Source organism: Sorex araneus, chromosome 11 (genome assembly GCF_027595985.1).
Source record: "Sorex araneus isolate mSorAra2 chromosome 11, mSorAra2.pri, whole genome shotgun sequence".
NCBI classification, from domain to species: domain Eukaryota; kingdom Metazoa; phylum Chordata; class Mammalia; order Eulipotyphla; family Soricidae; genus Sorex; species Sorex araneus.
In genome coordinates, this window is record NC_073312.1 from 48,679,432 (window position 1) to 48,704,997 (window position 25,566).

The following is a 25,566-nucleotide window of genomic DNA, read 5'->3' on the forward strand; positions in this document are numbered from 1 at the left end:
CACATGACTGGGCACAGGCCACGCATGTTGTTTTCCTTCATTTGAATCTATATTTGAAATGTCCAAAAGTTTTAAAATGCTAATTGCGGAATTCTATGCTGCCTATCCTGGAATTTTCTACAGTCACAGGCTGTCGTCAAAATGTATGGTAGGGCGTTTGCCTTGCACGTGGCTGACCTGGATTCAATTCCTAGCATCCCCATATGGTCCCCTGAGCACCACCAGGAGTAACTCCTGCATGTAGAGCCAGGAGTAACTCCTGTGCACTGCCAGGTGTGACCCAAAAAGTAAAAAAAAAAAAAATTATGACCATAACAAAACAAAATGTCAGGGCCAGGGAGCTAGTACAGTGGGTAGGGTGCTTGTCTTACAGGTGGCTGACCCAGGTTCAATCCCCGACACCCCATATGGTTCCCTGAGCACCTCTAAGCACAGAGTCAGGCAGGAGTAAGCCCTAAGCATGGCTAGGTGTGGCCTCCAAATGAACAAAAGTAATAATAAAATAAAATTTTAGGCTGGAGAGATGATGAAGGCACCTGCCTTGTATGTGGTGGGTCTGGCCTGATTCCAGCACCACGTGGTTCCCTGCATGAGGCCCTTGAGCTCCGCAGGGGGAGCCCGGGTGACCCCCGGCACCACAAGACCCAAGCACTGGTGGCGATCACCCTGGAACCTCTTGTTTCAGTGATGGGGGTCCCACCTGCTGGCAAGTCCAGGGGTCACATGCTTGTGGTGGGTGGGCTGGGTGGCACTTCTGGTTGTGGTGTTCCTGCGCTCTCACGGGCAGGGCAGAGACTGGACTCGCTGCCGCCTCATGCAGGCAGAGGTGGGGGCTCTCCAGGGAGCCCCACCTTGGCCCCATAAGCCCTGTCTGTTGAAGGCCAAAAACCCTATGCCCTTCCCCAACCAACAGAAGGGTGTCGGTGTCCGCTTATGCCAAGGCTGGGGGAAAAAGGTGCCAGGTTCCTGCAGCTCTGGGAGCCCCCCTAACAGAAGCACAGCAGCCCGCTTCCCCTGAGAAGTGCGCATGGCCCCTGGAGAGACTGTGAGCTGATGGGCTTTGCGGGGACGTGGGGCCCCAGGAGGAGGCCTCGGTGGAAGCTGGTGGGCTGGGCAGGCCTCTCCAGCCAGAGCAGGGAGGGCGCTCAGAGGTCTCCCGACTTCCTTTCCTGGACGTGGTGTGTGCAGACGGCCCCAGCTCACCTGACATTTGGGCTTGTTCACCAAAGCAGCGATCAATAAGTGCAACAGGGTGAAGCCAAATGACTCCACTGCCTAGCATTCCACATCTTTAAAAAATAACAGAACGTAAGAATCGTCTTTCTTCATTCAGGTGGCTATAACGAAGCACTACAGACCAAGCAGCTCATAAATAACAGAAACTCCTTCTCAATTGTGGAGGCTAAAGTTCCAAGATCAAGGCTGAGTGTGTCAGGACGGGCCCAGTGCCTGGTTCCTGTGTCCAGGGGGCACGGCCAGGGCGCCGATTCCTTTGAGAGAATCCTGGCCGCATGTCCACGGTCCCTCCACAGGCATCTACTCGCCCCGTCCCTTGGGGGGCTGTGTTGCACTCTGAGTTGTGGAAGGACACACATTCAAGCCACAGCAACCCAGCCCCTGCCGGGCTCACCTGACCTACTCTACTTTTTTTTAAACCACACCCCCAAGGTGCTCAGGACTACTCCGGGCAGTATTCCAAGGACCATGTACTGTTGGGATTGAACAGAATCCCCAGCATGCAAAAATGCACTGTAGCCCCTGAGCCATCTCCCCAGCCCCCCTTACTCTCCCTTACTCTATATGCTTTATAATGCTCTTGTTTGGGAGTTCGGGGGATGTCGGAGAGGATGGTGACTATCAGCTTGATGCCTAATGTGTCCTGGGCCTCTGTATGTGACAGGGACCCACGGTTTTGCTCCTGTGTCTCAGAATGCTCCCTGGCTTGGTGGCAGCAGAACAATGCCCCATGCCTACCTGTGCCGTGGCCACAGCGTGTCTTGAAGGTGGAGCCAACAAACTCCCTGAGAGGGTTCAGGGAGGGACTTTGTGGCTCCTTGGGTCCCAGAGCAGTGGCTGATGACAGGTAAGGGTCACTGGCCCTAACCCCTCTGTGGGTCTCAGTGCAAGCCAGGGTGTGGGTGTCGGGTGTACCCCAGCCTGCAAGACTCTGTCTGAAGGTCACAGACAGCTGCCTTTGCCATACAGCATGCCACATGGCCATATGCCCTGCATCCGTGGCTCCTGATGTGCCACTCAGAAGTTTTCCTGTGGTACCCTCAAGCCAGAGCTTTGCAGAAGTGAGAGCTTCTGTCCGGTGGGAGTCTGTCAGGGCGGAACCAGCAGCATCTTCAGGTCATCTTCGCCTCTGCTCAGGTCACCTCCTCCATGCATGGGGAGAGCCCGGTCGGGGGCTGCAGGACGTGGGGGCTGGGCTGGGGTGGCAGGCACAGGTGCAGGGCAAGCTCTGCTTTCAGGGCGGTGGTGCCAGCTCGTCTTTAACACGGGGCTTCCCGGGAAGTTCTAGCTAGTTGAGTATCAAGCGTTTCTAAAGAACCCCCTGAAGGAATGTTTTCCCTTTGTGCAAACAGTCCTTTTGTGTCGAGGGTGTTTTGTGGCGTCTTGGCAAGAGACGCAGGTGGGAAACACCTGACTGAACATCACTCAGTCAGGGGTGTGAAGACACGCAGCGCACGTCAGCACAGCGCCAGGCTGGGCCCTGCACCCACGCTGGCGCGCACGCCTGTTCCTGCGGCAGCTGGCAGGGCACCACACCCCCACCCATGGGAGCTGCTGTGTGCATTTCCTGGGCCCGGGTGGTCCCATCTCATCCCTTCTAGGGTACAGGGTGCTCAGGGAAGATGTGGATTCCCCACAGCCAAGGACTGCTTCCGGAGTCACCCATGGGCCACCTCCTGTGTCTGACAGGGACCTCTGGCAGTGGGAGCTGGGGTGATAGATGGTGGGACCCTCCCAGACGTGGTGTTCCTGGGGCAGGCGGAGGGCTGGGCAGGAGGCTGGGGTGGGAGGGCCTTCTTGAGGATGGGGGTCTGGCTGCAGCCCTAACTATGTGGAGATTGGAGGGGTCCTTGTAATGCACCATCTGTTCTTACCCCCTCAAGAGACTGACCAGAGACTACAAAGGGCATGAAAGTCACTGCGAAGGACACCAGGCACAGCTGAGCACTGAGGTTGCAGACTCAGCCCTGGATTCTGCCAACCAGCGGAGGGCCGAAGAGGGGCCACTGCTGACCCCCTCTACAGCCGTGGGACCACGAGCAGAGTCCCTGGATGCACTGACCAAGGGCAGCCGGTGGATGCAGCCAGCAGAACCCACATGAGGAGCCAACAGGCTTTCTTGGGCTCTGAGTGCCTCGGAGCCTCTTCTCGATGAGTGAGAGGGGACAGGGACAAGTCAGATGCTGAGGCCGCTGAGAGCCAGGCTTGTCCCTGGGCTCTGGCTGGCTGTGGCTCCCCTACTCTCGCCAGTTCACAGGAACTGCCAATGGCTGGGAAGTGTTTTCGGGGTGAGAACAGCTTCTGAATGGAGCAGCAATGAAGTTCTGGAGAAAGCGGCTCAGCTAAGAGCGGAAACAGCCAGGAGAGGACCGGGAGATGGCGCCTTTAAAGGGCCAGAGCATTAGTCTGGCCCACGGGGGCTCTGATGGCTGGCACCACATGTGTCCCCACATGGCACTGTGGGCGTGACCCCAGCCTCTCAGAAGGCGCGACAGCTTCAAGTGGTGAGAAAAGGCATATGGAAACAAGGAGAAAAGCTTTGGTCTGATCCCTCCATGTCCCACCAGATGTCAGAAGAGATGTGGCCGGGCGAGTGAGGACTATGGGGCCAGACCAGGTCCTGCCAAAGGTGCCCATGCAGACAGGTGAGGTGCGGGGTTAGAGATGGCTGCACACCTCCCACCCTTGGCCTGCTCCCCAGCTGTCCTGGTTGCCTCCTACTGCCAAGTGCACCCTCACTGGGATCCAGGTGAGCCTCTAGGTATACCTCCAGGTATGTGCCTGCAGATGTACGCCTACAGATGAGAGCCTCCGGGTGTGCATGCAGGCATGCACCTATAGGTGTGCCTGCAGGTGTGTGCCTGTAGGTGTGCCTCCAGATGTACACCTACAGGTGATATGTGCCTCCAGGTGTACATCTCCAGGTGTGTGTCTGCAGGTGTACCTCAAGGTGTTCACCTGAGTTGTATACCAGGACTGGGCCACAGTCTTCAGAGTGTCAGTGACAGGCTGGTGATGAACTCCCACAGACAGGACTAGTTTGCTTTTTATGTTAATTTGCAGGAGTGGGGCACACCCATCAGTGCTCAGGGGTCACTCCTGGCGGGGCTTGGGCGACCATATGGGATGCCAGGGATCAAATCCAGGTCAGCCTCATGCAAGGTAAGTGCTTTATACACTGCACTATCTCTCTAGCCCCTTTATTTTAAAAATGTTTCCTCTTCCCTTCTCTCCTTTGGGGCACTGTTGGCGTGCTGAGGGTCACTGTGCCTTAGTAGTGCTGGGCAATGCTTTCTGGGCTGTGCTCTTTGGGTGTGGTGCTTGCCCAGGCTAGATTTCCTTCCTAAGGTGCTTTCCAGGCACCTCTGAAGCTGTGGTGCTCATGTATCCAGCTCTGGTGTGGCTGGAAACTGCAATGGTGCCAGGAACCACGGGCAGTGGAGGTGCCAGAACTATGCTTGGTGCATGTGGCAGCCCTGAGGTGGAATTAGTGACCTTAGCTCGAAAGGCAGGTGTTCCAAGCCCTGAGCTGCTCCTGGGGACATGAAGGTAGGTTTTATTGGGGTGTGTGTGACTCCCCTGTCCCCTGCCTGAGCTGCTGGGGGCTGCTCAGAGTGCAGAGGCCTTGCCACCAAGACGTTTCTTCAGCCCTTGGGGCCCTCAGCACCCCATATGCCTGATCCTGAGCTCTCTGGCCTGTGGGGGTATTGGTGGCAGTGCCCCCACCATGCCTGCCTTGAGCTTGTGGGCTCTATGCAGCAGAACGCCTCCCGTGGGGAAACTGCTCACCTCTCCTGGCATGTCAATGAACACTGGTGCTGCCAGCTCAGACCACCACCATAAAGCTGCTGCAGGCAGCCCCCTTCCCTCCTCTAGATTCCAAGGACACCTGCAGCCTTGGGAAGGGCAGTGCAGTGTGAGGCAAGCCCTGCTCCCACAGACGCCCTCAAGATGGGCAGGGAGACTGGTCAGTGCCTTGGAGAGATAGGAGTCCAGGAGCACTTGCAGGGCTTGCAAGACACCCCCCTAGATCACCCAAGGTCAGGCCAAGGAGGGGCTCAGCCCTGGCTCACAGCAGGACAGCCCAGGGCTTCACAGAAACGAAGCAGCGTGGCCCAAACAGCCTCCAGTGCTAAGGTCCCAGTAGGCTGGCGCTGATAACCCACTGGTGTTTCAGATCCGCCGCTGCAGACTGGCGGGTAGAGCCAGCTGGCACCTGGGGAGTTGGGAGAGCAGAGGTGCCCTGGCTCTGGGGCGGTCTCAGGCACCGGTTTCCAGCATAGCTGGATCTACTGCAGTCTCGGACCTCGGCTGAAAGGACAGACGGCGCTGATCCTTCCACATGACACCCACAGGCCCTAGGGCACCACACAGCCCCAGGAGCCACAGGAGTGGGTCAGGCACACAGTGGGGCCTGCCCCCTCCAGTCCAGGCATCCAGGTTCTTGCTGGCCCGGGTCCAGTGGGTTCACAGAGCCAGGTCATCTCTGCCTGCAGGGGTACAGCGTGGGCCAGCTCTGCATCAGCCTGGCGTCCAGGGCCCTTGAGTTAGATACCACCCCCTTTGCCTGCCCCCTGACACCCTCACCCTCCAAGGTCCCATGCCCACTCTGTCGATGCAATTAAATCTGGTCACAAGGGGCTTCACCCTAAGACCCCAGGGGTCCACTGCATGTAGAAGCCCCAGCTCCCTTCTGCCAGGCCACTGGGGTTTTCCACCTGCAGAGAAGCACGACCAGAGTTCAAGGAGGTGGGCCACCCCGCACACACTCTCCTAAGGGTGGGGAACTGTCCTTGGGCCCTCCAGAGCCCTCCACACCCCCTCAGCCCTTACCCTCTGCTGCCCCTGGGTTCCAGCATGTGGCCCTCCCTTGGCCTGTCTGCCTTTGGTCTGTGTTTCAACCAGCCAAGTCCCAGAGCCTTTCCTAAGCACCTTCTGGTGCCACCTGAGCGAGGCCCACCCTGGTGGCTCCACCCTGCACTGGGCCCCACGGTGCTCTCCAGACTGCTCTGCTCGGCGCCTCACCACACAGGTCAAGCCCGGGGCCGGCTGTGCTTAGTCTAGTGGTCAGCAGAGCAGTGTGAGGGTGTCCCAGGCGGGGCCAAGGGCTTCCTCTGGCAGAGCAGGCAAGACACAGGAGTCAAAGCCCCATCTTCAGTGGGGTCTACTTTCAGCCCCCCTGGACCCTCAACCAATCTGGGGCCCTGCTCCTTCCAATCTCGCTTCACTTTCTTGTTTTGTTTTGGGGCCACACCAGGTGATGCTCAGGACTTACTCCTGGCTCGGTGCTTGGGGATCACGCCTGGGTCAGCCACAAACCAGGCAAGTGCCCTACCCGCTGTACTGTCGCTCCAGCCCCTGAAAACCTCCACTTTAAGCGAGGCAGCCCAGGCTGCAGGTGAGCGACACACTCACTGGAAGACAGCGTGTGCTGGGCGGTGCCCGGCCGCTGGGGAGACCGAGCTCCTCTGACTGGCACTGCTTTTGCCCATAGGTCGCCCTGGCCACAACTGTGCTGCTTCTTCCTGTCCAGCTGCCCGTGACTCGCTCTCTGTGAATGGCCCTTCTCCTCCTTGGGAATTTGGGCTGTTTCCCCTGCCCCTGGCTTGGTCGCATGTGTAAGCACCCCTGTCCTGGGGGAGGAGCTGATGGTGTGAGCAGGCCCAGGGTCAGGGGTGGGGGCACACCTGGTGTCCCCTGTGGGGTGGGAGTCCCTGTGCCATCCAGGGGAAGACGTGGGGGACAGCTCTTGGCTCTGACCAAGACGGATGTAACGGGGCCTGCTCAGACAACTCCAACCTTGAGCCTCTGAGTTTGCAAGTAAAAATTTATTGTCCAGAAACTCCAGCTCGGCCCCTGACTGGGGTTGCAGGTGGCCATGCGTCGGGCCCAGCTGCCCTTAATAAACTGTCACTGTCCTGCAGCTGTGTCATTTCCACAAAAGCAAACACCCCTCAGAGGGTGAGAGGTCCAGTGACGTGACTCGGGCACATCAGGTGTCCTGAGGTGTCTGCCCAGCACCCTGTCCTCCATGTCTGCAGGGGCTGGTGAGTCACATGCGTGAGTAGAGTGACCAGACACTGATGCGCTGGTCCCCAGAGCCCGCGGCCAGCAAGCCGTTGTCTGCGAAGGCCACGCAGTGGACAGTCGCACTGTGGAAGTTCAGCACGGCCAGGGGCTTCATTGTGCTCCAACGAAAGACCCGGATGCGATGGTCCCAGCCCGCAGTGGCCAGGATCTTACGGTCTGGCCGGATCTTGACATCCGCGATGCCAGGGTTGGTGATCTGCTGTGTTCTGCACATCTATGGGTGGGAGAACAGCAGAGAGCACTGTCAGTGTCGCCCGAGATGCGTCAGGGGAAAGGAATGCAGCGGGGGACCACAACCCTCTGGCTTCAGCAGATCCCTCGGTTCCGCAAGGACTCAGGCTGGCACACAGGCCTGCTATGGTTCCCACCTGTAAGGCCACAAGGAACAACCTAGGGGCCCTTCACCGCAGAAACACCAGGTGCCCTAGGGCCCAGGTGAGAGGCGACACTGCTGGCCTGATGCAGCATAAAGCCAGCAGCCCATCCTCCCGAGAAACTTCACAGCATCCCCAATCCCAGGGAGGAGGGGAACGCGAAGCCCGCCTTCAGCGGAAGTGAGACGGGCAGGCTATGGAGGGGTTGGGTGGGCACTGAGGCCATCGCAGGAGAAAAGGACATGCCACAGGCTACGGTCTGGAGCAGAAAAGGTGCAAGGCACCAGCAGGAACAGGAAGGAGGTGCCAGCCCTTGGGGTCATTGTCAACCTGGGTCAGACAGGACTGTGGTGCGCAGTGAGCAGCAACCAGCATCTCCGTCCCCACACACTAAGTGACAAAAGTGTTTCGCTGTCACTGTGATAATCCCAAACAGCCCCGTGCCCCACAGATCACCTCTGTCATTCATTATGTACCCCCGTCTCTGCTACGTCATGTCCGAATGGGGCTGAGGGACCTAAGCTGAGAGCCTCTCTTTTCTGTTTTGATTTGGCACTATTTTTGTTTGCTTTCCAGCTCTTTGCTCAGGGATCACTCCTGGCAGGGCTTGAGGGATCACGTGGGGTACTGGCAAGCATCCTACCCACTGGACCACCCTCCGGCACCTGAAAATCTCTCTCCTACAGAGAGAACACAAGGAAAGAAGAGGAAAGCAGAAGAAAAAATAATTTTCCAATATTTATCAGAAACAAACATCACTGTGCAGTTCTATCATAAATGAAGCAACGACTTCTACCAAACAAGAAACCATAGCAGCGAAACGGGAGGACCCGGGAATCGGCAGATTCCGAGGAAGAAGCGGGATGAAAAACCCAAACATCAGGCATAAGAAAGGGCCTCCTGGCAAGCACTGGAGGTGGAGGGAGGACAAGCATACTGGGAGAGAAACGGGAGGATGGAACTGCACTGCGCTGGAGAGAAGAGGCGGTGCGAGCACTCACAGATACGGAACATTGATTTTACTGTCTAGAAACGGAACTCTTAGGCTCTAAACCCATCAAGACTACTGAACGGCAATGTTAAGGAAAGCCTTGGTTCCTAAAAAGCATTTTTTTTTCTTCAGTAGTAGTCCAGCAAAAAGTGCAAAACCCACTTGAGAGGCACACAGGTTTCCGTCCGTGCCAGCAGACAGTGGGGCGACGCCGGCAGACTGCAAGGCGGGCATGGCCCAGGGATTTTATATCCAGCCAAACTGCCGCTCCAGGACAGAGACAATAGACAAGCATTTTTGAACATGTAAGAACTCAAAGCCTACGCTCCCATAAGCTCTTCTTGAAGGAAGATTAACGCCCGTCTCACAGGAGATAGCTGGAGAACTCCAGCAAGTGGCCTGGCAGTGAGCATGGCATCTACTTACCTGTGGGGATTAGGCCTAAAACAATACGGGGATTACCGAGATAGAACCGGTTGTGTAACAACAGAAGTAGGGAGGACAGTGAGGGACAGAGTGGCTGTTGGGTTCACCCATTTGCTCATCTCTTGTCACTTGCTGCCAAGATACAACCGTAGATCTTAGGTTTGAGGGATTACCTGACACCCCACCATAGGAAGAGAGAGGAAGAGAGAGATAGATTGATAGATAGATAGATAGATAGATAGATAGATCTCCCTTTCCTCTCCCACATCCAACATTGGGTACTCTTGTTTTCTGTTTTGTAATTTTTATTTATTTTTTGCTTCTGGGGGTCACACCCAGCAATGCTCTGGGGTTACTCCTGGATCTGCACTCAGGAATTACTCCTGGCAGCACTCAAAGGACCATATGGGTTGCTGGGGATTGAACTCAGGTCAGTCACGTGCAAGGCAAACGCCCTACCCTCTGTGCTATCACTCCGGTCCCTGGGTACCCTTGTTTCCTAGGTTTTGCTCTATGATGTCTCTATACAGGGACAAATATATAATCAATGACTTTAGAACAGGGTTCCAAAGCAAGATCCAAATCTGTGCTCCCCAAAAGAATGGTTGGCAAAGAGACCGCCGATGAGAGGAGCAGGGGTCCATCCTGGGCAAGACTCAGGTCAGCACCAAAGACAGCAGTGATAAAGGGCATAGCCACTGTGGGAGCCAGGCAGGACCGCTGGACCTCTAGACTGATGCTGCTGTTCGTGAAGAGCAGGAGAGTGGCTCTGCTGGAGTGAAGCTGTCCGGCCAGCCCTTGCCGTAGATCCTCACACACACGAAGGGACGGGTGCCCCAAGCCTCCCACACGCCCCCACTGCAGCCGAAGCAGTGGGGAGTCTGTGCTGCAGGGGAGGGAGATGGAGGGCTGAAGGCCCCCTGGGAGCCTGGGACGGTGCCCCTGCAGGCACCACACACACCTGAGCGGCTGTGACGGGTTTGAAGGGACCTGACACCAGAAGCGCTAAGTGACAGGTCCAGTGGCCTCAGTGCACAGGCCACTATGGTCCAAGGCCCACTGAGCTATGGTGAGGGGGAAGCTTCTGGGTGGAGGACAGGGGTGGGGGTGCTGCCTGAGGGCTGCCCCTGCTCCAGAGGGATGGTGGAAATGTGGGAGACCACGTCGAGTGGGCCCAGAGGAAGGCAGTTTGGCCGTCTGTCCCAGCTCCTTAGCAGACACCGGATGAGCTTGGGCCTCCCCCCAGATTTGCCCTGGACAAGCCTCCGTACTCGCCAGGGGGACAGCCAGTCACCGAGCTGCTTACAGGAAGAAGTAAATGTACATCAGAGCAAGACAACAGAGTCTAGGATCCCCATCGTGTACCACTGGCAGCGTCCACTCACAATGCCAAGACGCACACAAAGAAGCAGGGATCAGTGGTCGAGAATGAAGGGGAAGAGCAGAAACTGGCCCAGCATGATACAGATACTAAAGAGAGCAACTGGTGTTTTGTTTGCTTGTTTGTTGGGGGGGGGCACCCTAAACAGTGCTTGGAAGCAAGTTCCAGCTTTGTGCTTGGGGGTGGCTCCTTCCTGGCAGTGCTCAGGGTACAAGGAGGAGCTGGGGATCCAATGTGGGCCTCCTGCACGCATGGCATGCCCTCGGCCCGCTGAGACAGCACTCTGGCCCCTGGGCTGAGCAGATCAAGTCTGAAGTAGCTATTCAAGAGTAGAAACAAGGGGGGCTGGAGCGATAGCATAGCGGGTAAGGCGTTTGCCTTGCACGCGGCCAACCCGGGTTCGATTCCCAGTATCCCATATGGTCCCCTGAGCACCGCCAGGGGTAATTCCCCAGGGGTAATTCCTGAGTGCAGAGCCAGGAGTAACCCCTGTGCATTGCTGGGTGTGACCCAAAAAGTAAAAAAAAAAAAAAAAAAAAAAAAAGAGTAGAAACAAGGGCCTGGCGGACTGGTCCATGGCTGAAAGCCTGCCTCAAGTGCTGGTGGACAAGGCAGCTGGAATAGAGAAGGACCACCACGACAAAGATAGCTGGAAATGATCATTCTGGATGAGAACTGCGTGCTGAAAACAGGTAAAGGAACACATACGATAACATCTCAGTACCTGTATGGCAAACCATAATGCCCCCAAGGTGGTGGTGGGGGGAGAGAGAAAAACTGCCTGCCAGAGAGACATTGGTGGGAAATGTATACTGGTGGAGGGATTGGTGTTGGAACACTCCATCACTGAAACCCAAGCATGATGAGCTTGGTAACTGTGTATCTCATGGTGATTCAGAAGGAAGGCAGGGAGGAAGGGAGGAAGGGAGGAAGGAAGGAAGGAAGGAAGGAAGGAAGGAAGGAAGGAAGGAAGGAAGGAAGGAAGGAAGGAAGGAAGGAAGGAAGGAAGGAAGGAAGGAAAGAAGGAAGGCAGGAAGGAAGGAAGGAAGGAAGAAGGCAGGAAGGCAGGAAGGAAGGAAGGAAGGAAGGAAGGAAGGAAGGAAGGAAGGAAGGAAGGAAGGAAGGAAGGAAGGGTGGGAGGGAGGAGTTTAAATATAAAAAAAATACATTAAGACAATTACCAAAATTGCCTCAATGAGTGAACACAGAGGAACAATGAACACAGAAAAGGAAAGTTTTTTTTTAAAAAAGGACTGACCTGGGACCAGTGGATGCCTCCAGTGGCTGAGCACATACCCTGCAGGTGCAAGGTGACCACTGACCCCGCAGAGGAAAGGCTTCGAGCTCTGTGAGCACTGCTGAGTGTGGCGCCTGTGAAACAGACCTGACTGAGGAGGGCAAACATAATACTGAAGGATAAAGACACTGTGGGATGGACATTACTGGACTCCAAGCCTTACAGTTAAGTTATGGAGATCAAGACAATATGATAGTGGCAAAAGAGAAGCCCAAAGATCAATGGAACACAGAGCCCGGATGTAGAGCGGACAAATACAGCCCACTGCTCTCTGACAGAGGACCAAAGGCAAACACAACAGAACACGGATGATCTTCCCAAGAAATGATGCCGAGAAAACTGTGCATCCACATGTGCACATGTGAAGCTATACAGACCTTACACACACATACACAAATTAACTCAAAATGGAATTAGACCTGAAACTAAGTGCCTGTATGTAAGATTTCAGAGAGTAGCACAGAGCTGGCGAGACGGTTGAAAGGGTGAGATGTGCAGGCTTTGCCTGCTGGAGGTTGTGGTTTATTCCATGCACTGCATGGACCTGTGAGCACAGTGGGAATGACCCTTAAGTGTGGAAAAGAAGAAAAAGAAGGAAGAAATAAAAGAAAGGAAGGAAGGAAGAAAAGAAGAAAAGGAAGAAAAGGCAGGCAGGCAGGCAGATAGGCAGAGGGAAGGAAAAAGGTGGGGAGGAAAAGGAAAAGAAAAAAAAAGAGAATCTAAATGGATTTGGACTTCGTGATGATTTTTGGATTTTCTTGGGCATACCAGCTATGCTTGGGGCTATCTCCTGGCTCTGCACTCATGGATCACTCCTTCTAGGGGACCACATGGATTGCTGGGGGTCAAACCCAGGTTGGCTGCATACAAGGCAAGCACCCTATTGGTTATATGATCTCTCCGCGCCCCCACCCCAAGATGCTTTTAAGTATAAAAAGACCAAGATAGGCAGAGAGATAAGCCAGCTGGGTCACACAGAGAGGACTGTTAAGCTGGTTTTGCAGTATTAGAATTGGACAGAATCAACTTCAAGACAGAGCTACATCACAAGTTGGTAAAGACGCATTGACGCAAAAACCCTTCACAGTCGTAAGGAAAGGAAGTGACTAAGAGAAAAGTATAGGGGCCAGAGCGATAGTACAGCAGGGAGCGTGTTCGCCTCACACACGGCCGACCCAGGATTGATCTCTGGCATTCCATATTTCCCCCCGAGCACCTCCAGGAGAAATTCCTGAGTGCAGAGTCCAGGGTAACCCCTGAGCATCACCAGATGTGACCCAAAAAGCTCTCACCCTAAAAAAAAAAAAAGGCCACGGGCTAGAGCAATAGCACAGCAGGTAGGGCGTTTGCCTTGCACGCAGCCGATCCGGGTTCAATTCCCAGCATCCCATATGGTCCCGTGAGCACCACCATGAGTAACCCCTGAGTGCAAAGCCAGGAGGTAACCCCTGTGCATTGCCAGGTGTGACCCAAAAAGAAAAAAAAAAGGCCAGTTGTCAGGAAGATGGCCATTCTGAATGTGTATGCTAAATGCAGTAAGAAAAGAAACAAAAAGTTCAGGACACTGTAGATGGGACAGGATGTGTCTGGTGAGATGTGGTTCTACTTGTACCCTCCCGGGCCCCCAGGTCACGGCACATGTGGAGGGAGACGCGGCCGGCAGCCCCGGCCGTGCGCAGGTACGGCACGCACCAAGTGGTGAGGCTCGCTTCCCTTGCAAGCACATGTGCAGCACTTATGAAAACTGGACTGGCCGCCACATTTCAGAGAGCTGATATCATTCAGACCTTATTCTCCAACCACAAAGGAATTGAGTTTGAGATTGAAAAATAATAATAATAAAAAAAAATAACGGGGAAGGGTGGGGGAAGAAATCAAACATTTGGAAAGAGAAAAACACTCTAATCAGCTCAGCAGGCAGAGAACAAATAAAACTTGGGTCCGCCTGGAAGTGAGTGATGACGACGCTGGTGACATCTCCCAATGTGGCACACAGACAGACCTTGACGGGGCCCCGGGATGGCTGGGGAACACGCGCGGCTCGAGGCGGCCACAGACCATGCTCCCAACAGGGGAGGAACGAAGAGAGAGGCAGTGGCGGAAATGGTGAGACAGAAGGAAGATGTTAGAGATCAACATGGTTCAGCCTAATCAGGAATCAAAAGTGGGGGATAGTTCCGTGGATACAGCAGGAATCCAGCAATCGCGACCAACAGCTGAGAGGGTCAGCACAAAACTAGGTCGAAGATACTCATGTTTGAAAACAAACTTGTTAAAGTGTGAACCTCCCGCTCCCCCTCCCCCGAAGAAAGGCAGAAATGAGTGGAAAGAAAAATAGCATCCCACCCCCCCAACCCCTCCTGGGGCACATACCTGGGCTAGGAACAAACTCCACTGAGCTTCCTGGAGATCAGCAGAGAAGGGGACGCCCCCACTTGATTCTGGGGCTCCAGGAGCCCCGACAGCAGAGAAAGGGGAGCAGAGAGGTGTGGCTCAGTCTACTGACAAATGCACAGCCAAGTCCCCCGAGCCCAGTCCCAGAGTCACCATGAGTCACTTTACTTGGGGATCCTGTGGCCATTTTAACATCGGCAAAAAAAAAAAAGGTCAGGTCACACGATGAACAGGCCTGAATGGCCCAGCCTGCAAGAATCTGCCCAGCGCAGAGCCTGGTCTTGATTCTTGCGCCCATCTGGGGTAGGAAAGAGACCAACCCGACCGTGAGAATCTGCCAGGACCCTGCAGAAGACAGTCTACCTGTTAGCCCAGTCACCCGCAGGCACGCAGCTGCGCCTGGCCCCTGGGTCTGGCTTGGACTCCCAGCTGGTGTACCCTGTCCTATGGGCCGCCATCCTGTCCAGCTACCTTCACCCTGCCCCTTCTCCCCTGGTCCAGGCCTCCTCCTCACCATCTGACCCTCCATCTGTTCTACAGCCTCTCTCTGGGCCCATTTTCTCCCAGATGTACAGGGCCCCAGGCACGGGGCATCCCCTTTGATGCCACTCCCAGAAGTGGAGGTGTGCCCAGCTGCAGACTGCCCCCCACTCTGCAAGGGGCCTCGGGGCGGGTGCCCTACTGTGCAAGCCCTTGCCTCCCCGATCCTTCCCGCCTCGGGGCCTGCATCTATGCTATCCACAGAGCCCCGGAGCCTCTCACATAGCAGACGGGGCCAGGAGGACCTTCGCACTGTCTGCCACCCCCACTCCTTTCTCTCCCCTGAGCTCTGGCAGGGACAGGCCCCGGACACGGAGGGAACAGTGGACTCGCTGGAGCTCCCCGGGGCCAGACCTTGGAGTCCCACTGGGACTTGTGACCAGCCGCCCAGAGTAAAGCGCTGCCTTTAGATCTGCTCTGCTGCTACGCCCCACGAGTCCAGGGCAAGCAGGGAAGGCCGCCTGGGGTCCCTGCGCGGTACTGGGTAAGGACCCACTCCGGCTGGGAGGGTGACATGTGTCACTGTGCCGGCCAACCCACAGCAGCCCTTGCCTACGGAGAGGGGAGAAACACCCCACACGCAGCCCTGGGCGGCACACAGCTGGCATCCACCCGGGCAGCAGCCCATGGGCCGGCCAGCTCGACCCGTTCCTCCCCTGGGCAATGAGAAGTGAGACAGGAAGCCTCGGGGGAGGCCGTGTGAACAGAGACCTGTCGGGTCCCCGGCTTGTAGTCCCAAGAACGAGGAGGACTGTGAGGTCCCAGCCTGGGAGATGGACGGGAGGCCTGACCCCATTCCACCCAGGCTGGGTTTTTGCCTACAGGTTGCTTGGCCTCGGGGTGGGCGCTGTGGCCCTCCTCTCCCCGCCTCCCCGCCCTGGTCCTGCCACGGCTGTTTGAGAGGGAAGTTCTGGCGGGGTGGGAGGGAGGCGGGGACGGACACCTGGTTGCGGCCATCCTCATACAGCGCGGGGCGACTGGGATTGGCCCTCTCTGCGGCCCAGGCTGGCTGCAGAGGGGGCGCGGGTGTGTGTGGGGGGGTGTCTCATTATTACTTAAAGGCTTAACTATACAGCCGGCTGTAAATCAGGCCCTGCTTCAAGGCCGTGGGCCGGCCGAGAGTGGGAGGAAGCAGCAGGTCTGCACACCACCTGTGTCTGAGGACAGCTGAGGCCCGAGCCCCCCTGGGGGTGGGCAGGAAAGCCACGGGGGGGGGGAGAGGAAAGTGGCCCTGAGGTGCAACATCCCCCAGTCCTTGAGCTCGGGTGGGTGGCTGGGGGCTGCTGGCCCGGCCCAGCCCGGCCCAGGATCCTCCAGGAAGGCTCCCTGGCCACCAGTGGCCCTCCCAGCGCATGACCTCAGGTGCCAGGAATGCACACGCCGCGCGGCCGCCATCTGCTTCCCATTACCCATGCTCTGCTGCAGGAACCTCATCTGCGTCTCCGCGCCCAGCACCCGCCTCGGGAGATTGATTTGGGCTCATTAGAGACTGCAGCAGCAGGCCACGAGGTGAGGCCTGGCTGTGCCCACGTGGCCAGAGGCTGGGTGGCGGCACTCGCCGAGGCCCACACTTCACGCCCGAGTGTGCGGGCCGGGCTGGGGGCGTGGGGAGATGCTCGCTCGCCCGCCTGCTTTGATGTGCGCGGCCAACAACACCCACCTCAGGCGCTCCCCGACTCCCGGTTCCCCTCTGCTTTAACTTGCAGCTCATTAAGGATGGCCCCCGCTTTAACTCTCTGAGCCATCAGTACAGTAAAAGTTCATCTCTGGACTGGAACATGCCCCATAAATTTCAGCTCTAAGTTCTAGCAGCTGTTTCCCGAACCAGCCAGGAGAGACCAGGAGGACAGGGTGGGGGGCAGGGGCGCCCCTCCCCTGGGGCCTGGGTGCAGGAGGCTGGGCTGGCTGAGCCCCAGTCCTGTGGGATGGTGGGGGGGATGGTCTTGGCTCCCTCAGGCTGGAGCAACAGGAAGGGGGGTATATATAGGAAGGAGGGAGAAGCCAGGCCAGGCCTGTGGCCAGGGACCCCCAGCACCAAGTGGCTCCTGACCGACTTTCTACAGACCCCCAAAGTGCCGACTTTCACTTCCGCTCCTCAAGGCCCAGATTCCTGTAGGGGAGGGGGGTGCTGGGACCAGACAGATCCTCCCCTCTGGGAGGGCCGGTTTGACCCTGTTTTGAAGAAGCAGGCAGAGAAGGCCGGGCAGAGGGGCAGACCCAGGAAGGGCTAGTCCGGAAAAGCATAAACACCCACTGTCTCCAGGTGTGGCGGATGACGCCCCTCATCCCTGTCTCGCTGGGTTCAATGCCCCAGAGGTCCCCCCAGTCCCTGGCCGCACACCTGCCGCCCTTTGCAGCTACCAGTCACGGTTCTGCCAATGAGGCTGTGCTTCCCAGAGTGGCAGCGGCCCCCCGCCATGATGCACCCAGCACCTGCCGCCACCCCCAATGCTCCCATGACCCTGTTTTCCTGGGCATCCTCCCCCCAGTCTCCCTCTGGCCTGTGGTGCCCACCCAACCCAGGCACCCGGGCTGCAGCGCATGGGTGATGCCCCCTGGGTACCACACACAGCGTGTTCACGCCTCCCCACAACTTGTGCCTGAGGCTGGGGACTGGCTGCATGTCTGTGGTGGGAAGCCGAGGCCACCACAACCTGTACCCCAGGACAGTCACCCCACAGGCCACTCAGCTCCCCCGAGACCCCCAGGTCCCAGCCCTGGCTTGCAGTTGGTCCTTCCAAGGCTGACCAGGGTTAGTCTCAGCCTTCCAGGCTCTCTGGATCATGGGGGCTCCCCTCGGCCCTCCAGATACCAGCAAGTATCCGGGCAACCAACCCTCTAGGGACCAACACATGCCAGACACATCTTCACCTGAGACAATCACCCCCTGGTCCCTGCGCCAGCGTGAGGCTGATACAGGAGAGACAACAGGCCTCCTCCTCCCCTCGCACGGGCCCAGTGCAGATCCCTCCCCTCGCACGGGCCCAGTGCAGATGGGGTTCTGGTGCCAGCACCAGGCGTACACCCAGGTGTGCCCGCCAGCTGATCCATACGCCCGTATGGAGGCCCCCAGCAGCACTGCAACACAGCCCGAGGCCTTTCTGCCCAGCCCTCGGGGGCCGCCCATTGACCGCCGCCTGGCCGTGACTGCATGGACTTCTCCCTGCAGCTCTTTCCTCTGATTAATCAGTTCCGAGCTGACTGAATTCCTCGGAGAGTTTGCAAACGGGCCTGTGTACCCCTGGACTCTGCATGCCTTTTTTCTAGATGGACAGGACGTGACTGCAGTTAACCCAGGCCTGAGCGAAACCCAAACCATGTGAACAGTTCACAGACCCCCCCAACCCCCCGTTTCCCCAGCCGGTCCCGTGGATGGACTCGCCCGCAGCCGCCAGGCGTGATTGATGAGGCCGGCATGTGCGACAGCTCCTCTTCATGCCTAAATATTGTTTCAGCCTATCAGACTGTTAGTGCAGAGCAGGATGAATGGCACCTCGGCTCGGGCGCTCTGACCTGCAGTGCCTGCCGCTCATCCACGCTCCAGACAGCCAGCGCCTTCTCCGCGGAGCCCGACACGCCCCTGGCCTGCTGGGAGTCGAAGTCGAGGCCCATGACGGGCTCGGGATGGCAGGTGAGGCGGCTGCACACCTTCCGCTGGGAAATGTCCCACAGGGCCACGGATCCGTCCTCGTAACCGGCCAGGAGGAGTGGGCGGGGGCTGGAGTCAGCCTGTGGGGAAAAGCACGCAGTCAGCACTCGAGTGGGGGGGGGGGTGGAGTGGGGCTTGCTGGGGGCCCAGCTGGGGAGTTATTTCCTGAGTTCGACAATAATACCCCTCCTTCACCCCCAACACACACACACACACACACACACACACACACACACACACACACACACACACAATGGCTGACAGTGCAGCATGGGCTCTGGGGGTGCTCCTGAGCACGGGAAGCAGACCATGTGTTTGTGCCGTGCCCTGCCAGGCCGCTCCTTGCTGGCTGGGTCCCGCTGCCCGCTGGCCACACGCTGCAGGTCCCAGTGCTGGCCTGGCCTCCTGCCTCCCTTCCCCAGGCCACACCTTGGCAGGGCTGGTCACCAGTCTGGGACCACTGGGCACACCGTGAGCTCCATGTCCATGAAAAATGAACTCTGGGTGCTGTCAGCGTGGCCGCAGAAGCCCCCGCCACCCCACCCCGTCCCGCCCGGGCCCTCCCCGGGGCCTGGCGGGTGGCTGCGGCGCTGAGTGGTGTGTGCGGCTGCACTCCGTCCTGAGCCGCCGTGATGGATGGGCGCGCAGGGCAGAGGGCGCAGTGCCGCAGGCAGACACCTCGTTTATCTCACCACGGCTCCCCGGGAGCCCTGCAGGCTTCCACACTAACCCGGACCCTGGGGACTGCCAGCACTTGGCCCGCTACTGCCACTGGGAGACCAGTGAACTCTGGGCGGGTCGGGGGACACGATGGCAGGTGCCTTTTGCTTTTCTTGTCCCCATGCTGCCCTGACTATGGGCCCTGCCTCTGGCCGGTGTCTCTCATGTCAGAAGTAACTGAGAGGAACAGAGCGATAGAACCACGGGTAGGGCCATTTGCCTTGCATGTGGCCGACCCAGGTCTGATTGCCAGCATCCCATATGGTCCCCCAAGCACCGCCAGGCGTAATTCCTGAGTGCAGAGTCAGGAGTAACCCCTAAGCATCGCTGGGTATGACCCCGAAACAAAACAAAACAAAAAAATAACTTAGCACGTGTCTCTCCCCAGGAAATTCTCCACTGAGCTTCGGGGAGCTCTGAGGTCTCCCCCTGACTGGCGCCTGCCCACAGATTCTGAAGGGGGCATGGAGGAACGAGGGCCAGCAGGGCAGTCCCATGGGCTGCTGCCCCAAAGAGGTGACTCTGCAGTCCTCGCCCTGCTGAGAAGCACCGGGGCTGCTTTAGCTGAAGGGTCCGGCATGTGCCTTGAGGCCAGCAGATACCGCTTCCTCCGAGAAGCTCGGCTGCAGAGCTTTCTCTGAGTGCCAGGGAGGGAAACTGAAACTGAGGCACACCTCTGCCCCCTGGACTGACCCACTAGTGCCCACCCACACCCGGGGTGGGGGTGTGGCTGGGGGTGTTGAGGAGGCCTCTCACACTGGCCTGGCGGGGAGCAGCTCTGCACTCTCGTGCTCTGAAGGCCACACGTGTCGTCCACACAGAAGGAAACAGAAAAGCAGACACGAACCAGCCCAGGAGCTGGGGCAGAGTGAGGACAGCCTTCTTCCCGCCCCTCCGAGAGCCGTGCGTGCAGCAGGAAGGGCTTCTGGCCCCTTTCCCACCACCCGATCAGAACGCGAGTGCCGAGTGCGACCGCCTCTCTCTCTGGGCCTCTGCAGCCAGGATCCCCAACGCCGAGCCTGCCCCACAGGGAGGGGCGGCTGCGCAGAGCACCCCGCCAGGGCATGCCTCCCTGCACCCAGACCCCACCCTGCGGCGGGGGCCAGGCCACACCACCACCAACACATTTCCGTCAGGAAAAGGGCAGTCAGGGTCCCTCCATGCTCTAAGGCCCTGGACACTTTGCCGCCTAGTCTGGGGCTCGGCCCATGGCAGGTGCACTAGTCCCATAACCTCGGGGGCACACATGGAACCTACAGTCTCTGGGTCGGGAGCACCCCAACCGGCTCACCCATCCACAGCCCAGGCTGAGGGTCAGGCTGCTCCTGCCCGTGGCACCTCCTGGCCGAGAAGCATGTGGGTCCCCACTGCCCCCCGCCCCCGTGGCAGACACCTCACATAGGGCAGCACCCTCTCCTGCACTGTGCTCCCTGGGGTTTAGGGGCACAACGGCCTGGAGGGATCCCCAGAGGGCAGGCCCTACTCTGCAGAGAGGCTCCCGGCTGGGGGCCGGAGGCCGGCTGGTAGCCTGGTGGAAGCCGGGGCGAGGCCTGTCTACAGTCTGACTGGTGGGGTTCTGTGCATGGGCAGGGTATGAATGCAGGTACCGGGGCACCAGTGCACGAAACAAGACGGACCCAAGACTTCTGAGAACAAACCCAGCCATTCCACCCTACTCAGATTAATAGGCGATAACCTGGACCCTCGGGCCTGCACAAACGAAAAGAAATAAAGGGACATTTCAAATTAACATGGACTTTTCTTCACAGTGTTGGATCCCTTTCAACTAACAAAAACACGATTTGTCCTTCTGTCAACTATATTAATTACCTTAACAAGTTTGTACATCCCACTTCTACACATTTTTCTGCTGGAATTTTTACATGATTACACAACGACCACGTTTCCAGGGAGCAGAGCGAGCGTGGATGCTGCCATGAGTCCCTGCTGCGGGCACCCCTGACACACGCACAGCGTCTCCCCAGGGCCTGACAGCCCCCAGCACACACACTGCATGACAACCATGGGGTGTTGTCGGCCGCATGCCTACTGGCACCAGGACCCTGCCCTCCACCCCTGCGGCACCCTCCTGCTGCAGCCAGACACTGTATCAGCTCAGTGGAGACCCCAGTTCTAGCTGGACTTTCCAGGGAAACCAAAGAGAAAGGGTAGGTCTGTGTGGCCCCAAGGGGCCAGAGGCTCAGGGCAGGCTCCTTGGGACAGGCCATCCCAGGAGGTCCTGTCGCCCCCAGGAGCTTAGAGAGGCTTCGGCCCTTCTCAGGGCAGACCTCAGAAAGGAACAACATCCGCAACAGCAAAGCTGTTTCCCACGACACCTTCCCAGGAGCCCTGGGCCATGTGCTCTGATCCCCACCACAGGCGTGCAGAGGAGAGGAAAGTGTCTCGGGTGGACCCGAGGGGCTGCAGCCCCAACAGGGGAGAAGGCTGGTCCCAGTGGCTCCCTCCCAGCTCTGGCGCCAAAGCCCGTCGGCAGGGCCTCTGGTCTGCGTCCCTGCCCAGCTGCCCAGATGCCTCACACCCCCTCTAGCCAGGGAAGAAGGAAACTGTCAGATCAGCAGTGCCGAGTGTGGCCGCAGGGAAACACACAAAGCTAAGCCCACTCCTGCCTCCAAGAGGCAAAGAAGTAGCAATAATTAATCCCCATCAGAGCAGGGGCCTGGCGGCTGGCAGGGTTGAGTCAGCACTGCTGCTTCCCCGCCAAGTACCAGGCCTCAATCAGAGGGGTGGGGAGGAGAGAGGAAAGAGGAAGGAGGGGAGGGGAGAGAGGGGAGGAGTGGAACAGAGAGGATAGGATAGGGGAAGGAGGGGAGAGGAGCAGGGAGACAAATAGAGAGGGAAGATGAGAAGAGGGGAGGGGAGGGGAGGCAAGTGATGGGAGGGGTGGGGAAAGTGAGAGGAAGGGGAGAGATAGGAGAGGAGAGAGGGGAAGGGAGAGAGGGGAGGGGTAGGAGAGAAGAGTAGAGGAGAAGAGAGGAGAGGGGCAGGCGGGGAGGGGAAAGTGAGAGGAGAGAGAAAGAGAGAACAGAGGGGAAGGGAGGGCAGGGGAGAGGGGGAGGGGGCAGGAGAGGAGAGGGGAAGGGAGAGGAGGTATGGGGAGAGAAGAGAGGAGGGGAGAGGAGAAGAGCGGAGAGGGGAGAGGAGGAGAGAGAGGGGAGGGGAGAGGAGAGAAGGGGATGGGAGAGAAGGGGAGGGAAGGGGGGAGGAAGAGGAGCGCAGGCCCTCACTGCAGGTGCCAGCTGGGGGGCTGCCCTGGGGTCTTGCCCGGCAGCTGGCGGGGCAGCCCGACTGAGCCAGCGGCAGGAAGGCAGCAGGGGCCACGTGGATGCTGAGGCTTCTCCGAAGGGGCGAACTGCCTGGCTGGTGTGAACACTGACTGGTGAATGGGGCATGAATCAGAGCCCAGCGGGTGTGGCTGGCAGGGCGTGGCTGGCGTGCGCTGGGCCTTACCTGCCACAGCTGCAGGCACATGGGCATGCCTGGCTTGGCATCTGCCTCCGGCTTCAGGATGCACACCGACGTCTTGGATGGCATCTCCAGAATCTGAACCTGACAGTAGGAAAACAAGTTGACTTGGGCCGGCGCCAGGTCGAGTCTGCGCTATACAAACAAGAGACTTTTAAGGCGATTAGCCAAGGCTGCTGCGAGTTTCTGTCTGCTCCCCGAGAGCGTGGGGGCTGAGCCTACTAATTAGGCCGCACAGGCTCGTGGGCTTGGTGCTGCTGGGCCCTTGCGAAACGCACCGTCACTCCAAGTGACCGACGTGTCCCCCGGCCTGGCCGCCTCCCTCGCCTCTGTCCTCTCCCTGGCTTCCCACGGACTCGGCCCCCACTCCTCCACCTAACGCTTCTCCCTGACACCTGAACACGTCTCTCCACGCTCAGGCGTATTGAATGGAACACCTGGGGACCCACCACCAAGCCCAGGGAAGGACATGCCATGCAGGCAGGACGCTCAGAGCCCACTGACCCCAGTCCCTGCTCTCACTCCTGTACTCCGGGTGCCCCAACGGCGGCCCCGCCCCGCCCCCCCGTCCTAGGCCGGGAGACAATGCCTGACCGGCCCCCACGACCAGCTCAGACCTATGCCTGTGACCTGAGCCAAAAACAGGCTCTGCCCGGAGCTGCCCAGGGGACAGCAAAGGCCTCCGGAGCACCTGGGGCTGGAGCCCTGCAGACTGGACCTGGGTCCCAACACCCACCCGAGCCCCTCAGCTCTTTGAGCCAACACTGGGCGACTGGGGTGGCCCCTCCTGCATGGCTTGGCCTTGCCCCACACCTCCCCACCAGATCTCTGTGTGAGGGGGGTGGTTCTGGGGGGAGGGCAGCATGAAGGCCGCTGCCCTCCCGGGTCCACCAATCACACTATAAGAGGAACCGCTCAGAAGCTGCACATCCCTCGCCCTGGGGCACCTGCTGGTGTGCGGACAAGCATGTGAGGCCCGCAAGGTTCAGAGCCTCGAGGCTTTGTGCTCTGACAAGAAGAGCTCAAGGAGAGCTTGAGGCACGTGAAGGCAGTCCCTCGAGCTGGCCTGAGCCCTGGAGCACAGCCACACATGCTGGGGGGAGGCAGGGGCTGCCCAGAAAACCAGTCACCCGACCCAGCCTCCAGCTGTCAGTCCTGCGGCTCGCCCGCCCCTGGCCAGCAGTGGGGCTGGGGCTGTGCTCTGGGCAGGACCCTTGCCCGTGCAGTGCCCAGACCCTGGGGAAAGGCGCCCTGTTCTTGGCTACACCTGCCAAGGAGAGGACGGTCCCAGGAGTCCTGCAGTGTGTGCATATACCTGTGTGTGCACACACATGTATGCACACATGTGCATATACATATGCACAAGAGCATGTGTGTGTACCCACACATACAACACAAACACGCACATGTGTACACATGTGTACATACTCACATGCATGTGCACAACAGGCTTCCCGACTCATGGGCCACAGGGCTGACATCTACAAACACCTGTACTCTCCTAGCCCATGAAATACAGATAAGAACCCTCGGGAATGGGCCAGAGCAATAGTATAGTGGCTTCGAGGAGTGCCTGCAACCCCCAAGGTATCATCAAGGTGAAGCTTTAGAGGGGACATGTGACATGTGTCACATGCAGCCACCATGTGTGCCAGACAGTTAACGTTGAATGGAGCAGAGAAGGCAGAGGGAAATTTTGGGGACTTTCTGCTTCCTGTAGTGAGTACCAGGAACTCCTCTCCAGGCTCGCCCCAAGAACGGGATGGGGCAGGAGAAACACCAGGGCCGGCTGCTCTCGCTGAGCAGAGGAAGGCGTACCCCGTGCCCCAGCCCTGAGTGGGGGCCATGCAGCCCGCTGCCAGCAGCGAGGCAGGGTTGGAGCAGCTTCGAGAGCACAAGAGCCAGACCACAGGGCTAGGGCGGACACGCGTCCTCCTACTGTCTGTTCTGCTTGACGGCCAGATTCTAGCACACGAGCTTTGTTCCGGGTGTTCTCAGCAGGAAGTGCTGCTCCCAGGCGCTGCCCAGTGGTGGGGGACATGGGATGACAGGGCAAGCAAGGCTCCCGGCCCAGGAGCCTGGACCGCAGGGCCAAGGAGGAGCCCAGCCTTCCCACCCGAGGGTGCAGCAAGGCCTCTGTGGTGGCAAAGGCAGCTGGGGCCCGAGCTTGGCGAGCTGCGAGCAGGTGACGGGCAGGAGTGGTGGCATGGGGAGGCGAGAGTCCTGCAAGCTCCGAGCCTCCCACAGACGCCGCATGTGCTTCATGTGCTGGGGGGACAGTCAACCACAACGCAGTCAACCACAACGCGTGTTTCCAGAAGGGAAAATGTTTGGTTCGGGCAAGTGTGGCCACCCAGACGGCCGAGCGGGGCAGGAGCATGTCGTCCTGGGGCAGGGTCTGGACACAGGCCAGCGAGGTTTTTCCAGGGCCCCGTCCAGGCACATTCCAGGTGGGAACATGGAAAAGCAACATTTTCCCAGGATGTGCAGGCTTCCTCAATGGGCTGCTTCCCCGGCACTTGTGTAGGGAGAACAGGGGGGCAGGAAGGGAGTTCAAAAGTGCTGGGGCCGGAGAGGTAGCACAGTGGGTAGGGCACTTGCCCTGCACCATGCAGCCAACTCAGGTTCGATCCCTGCACCCCGTATGGTTCCTGAAGCTGCCAGGAGTGATCCCTGAGCACAGATGGGTGGACCTGCCCTCCGCCAAAGTGCCCTGGGCAGACGGCCCATGGGGCATCTGGGGGCAGGAAGGGGCACCCCCTGCCCAGTGCCTCAGGGAGGCTGGCCCTGCTGTGCAGAAGGCAGCACACTATTATTTTCCCATTAATAAAACTTTTAACAGGTTTTTGGCAAATTGGCAAGAGAAGTGAATGTAGGTCCTAATTGGTGACTTAAACGCAATCATGAACAAATAAATGCCTGTTCCTATCTCATTATTTTGGAACTGAATCTGCAGTGAGGCCGATGACTCTTCTTGGGCGGGGG

General features: G+C 58.4%; 1 protein-coding gene across 1 annotated transcript in view; it reads right to left on the reverse strand.

Moving 5' to 3' along the window:
• Nucleotides 1-7,051: 7,051 nt before the first annotated feature.
• GNB1L (G protein subunit beta 1 like) overlaps nt 7,052-25,566 on the reverse strand; it is a 56,332-nt gene continuing 37,817 nt past the window's right edge. Inside the window, exons 5-7 of the mRNA XM_012932481.2 lie at nt 22,567-22,665; nt 18,243-18,458; nt 7,052-7,540 (exon numbers count right to left, since the gene is read on the reverse strand). Of these exons, the coding sequence (XP_012787935.2) occupies nt 7,289-7,540; nt 18,243-18,458; nt 22,567-22,665 (567 nt within the window). The 3' untranslated portion in view covers nt 7,052-7,288. The remainder of the gene's footprint in view (nt 7,541-18,242; nt 18,459-22,566; nt 22,666-25,566) is intronic.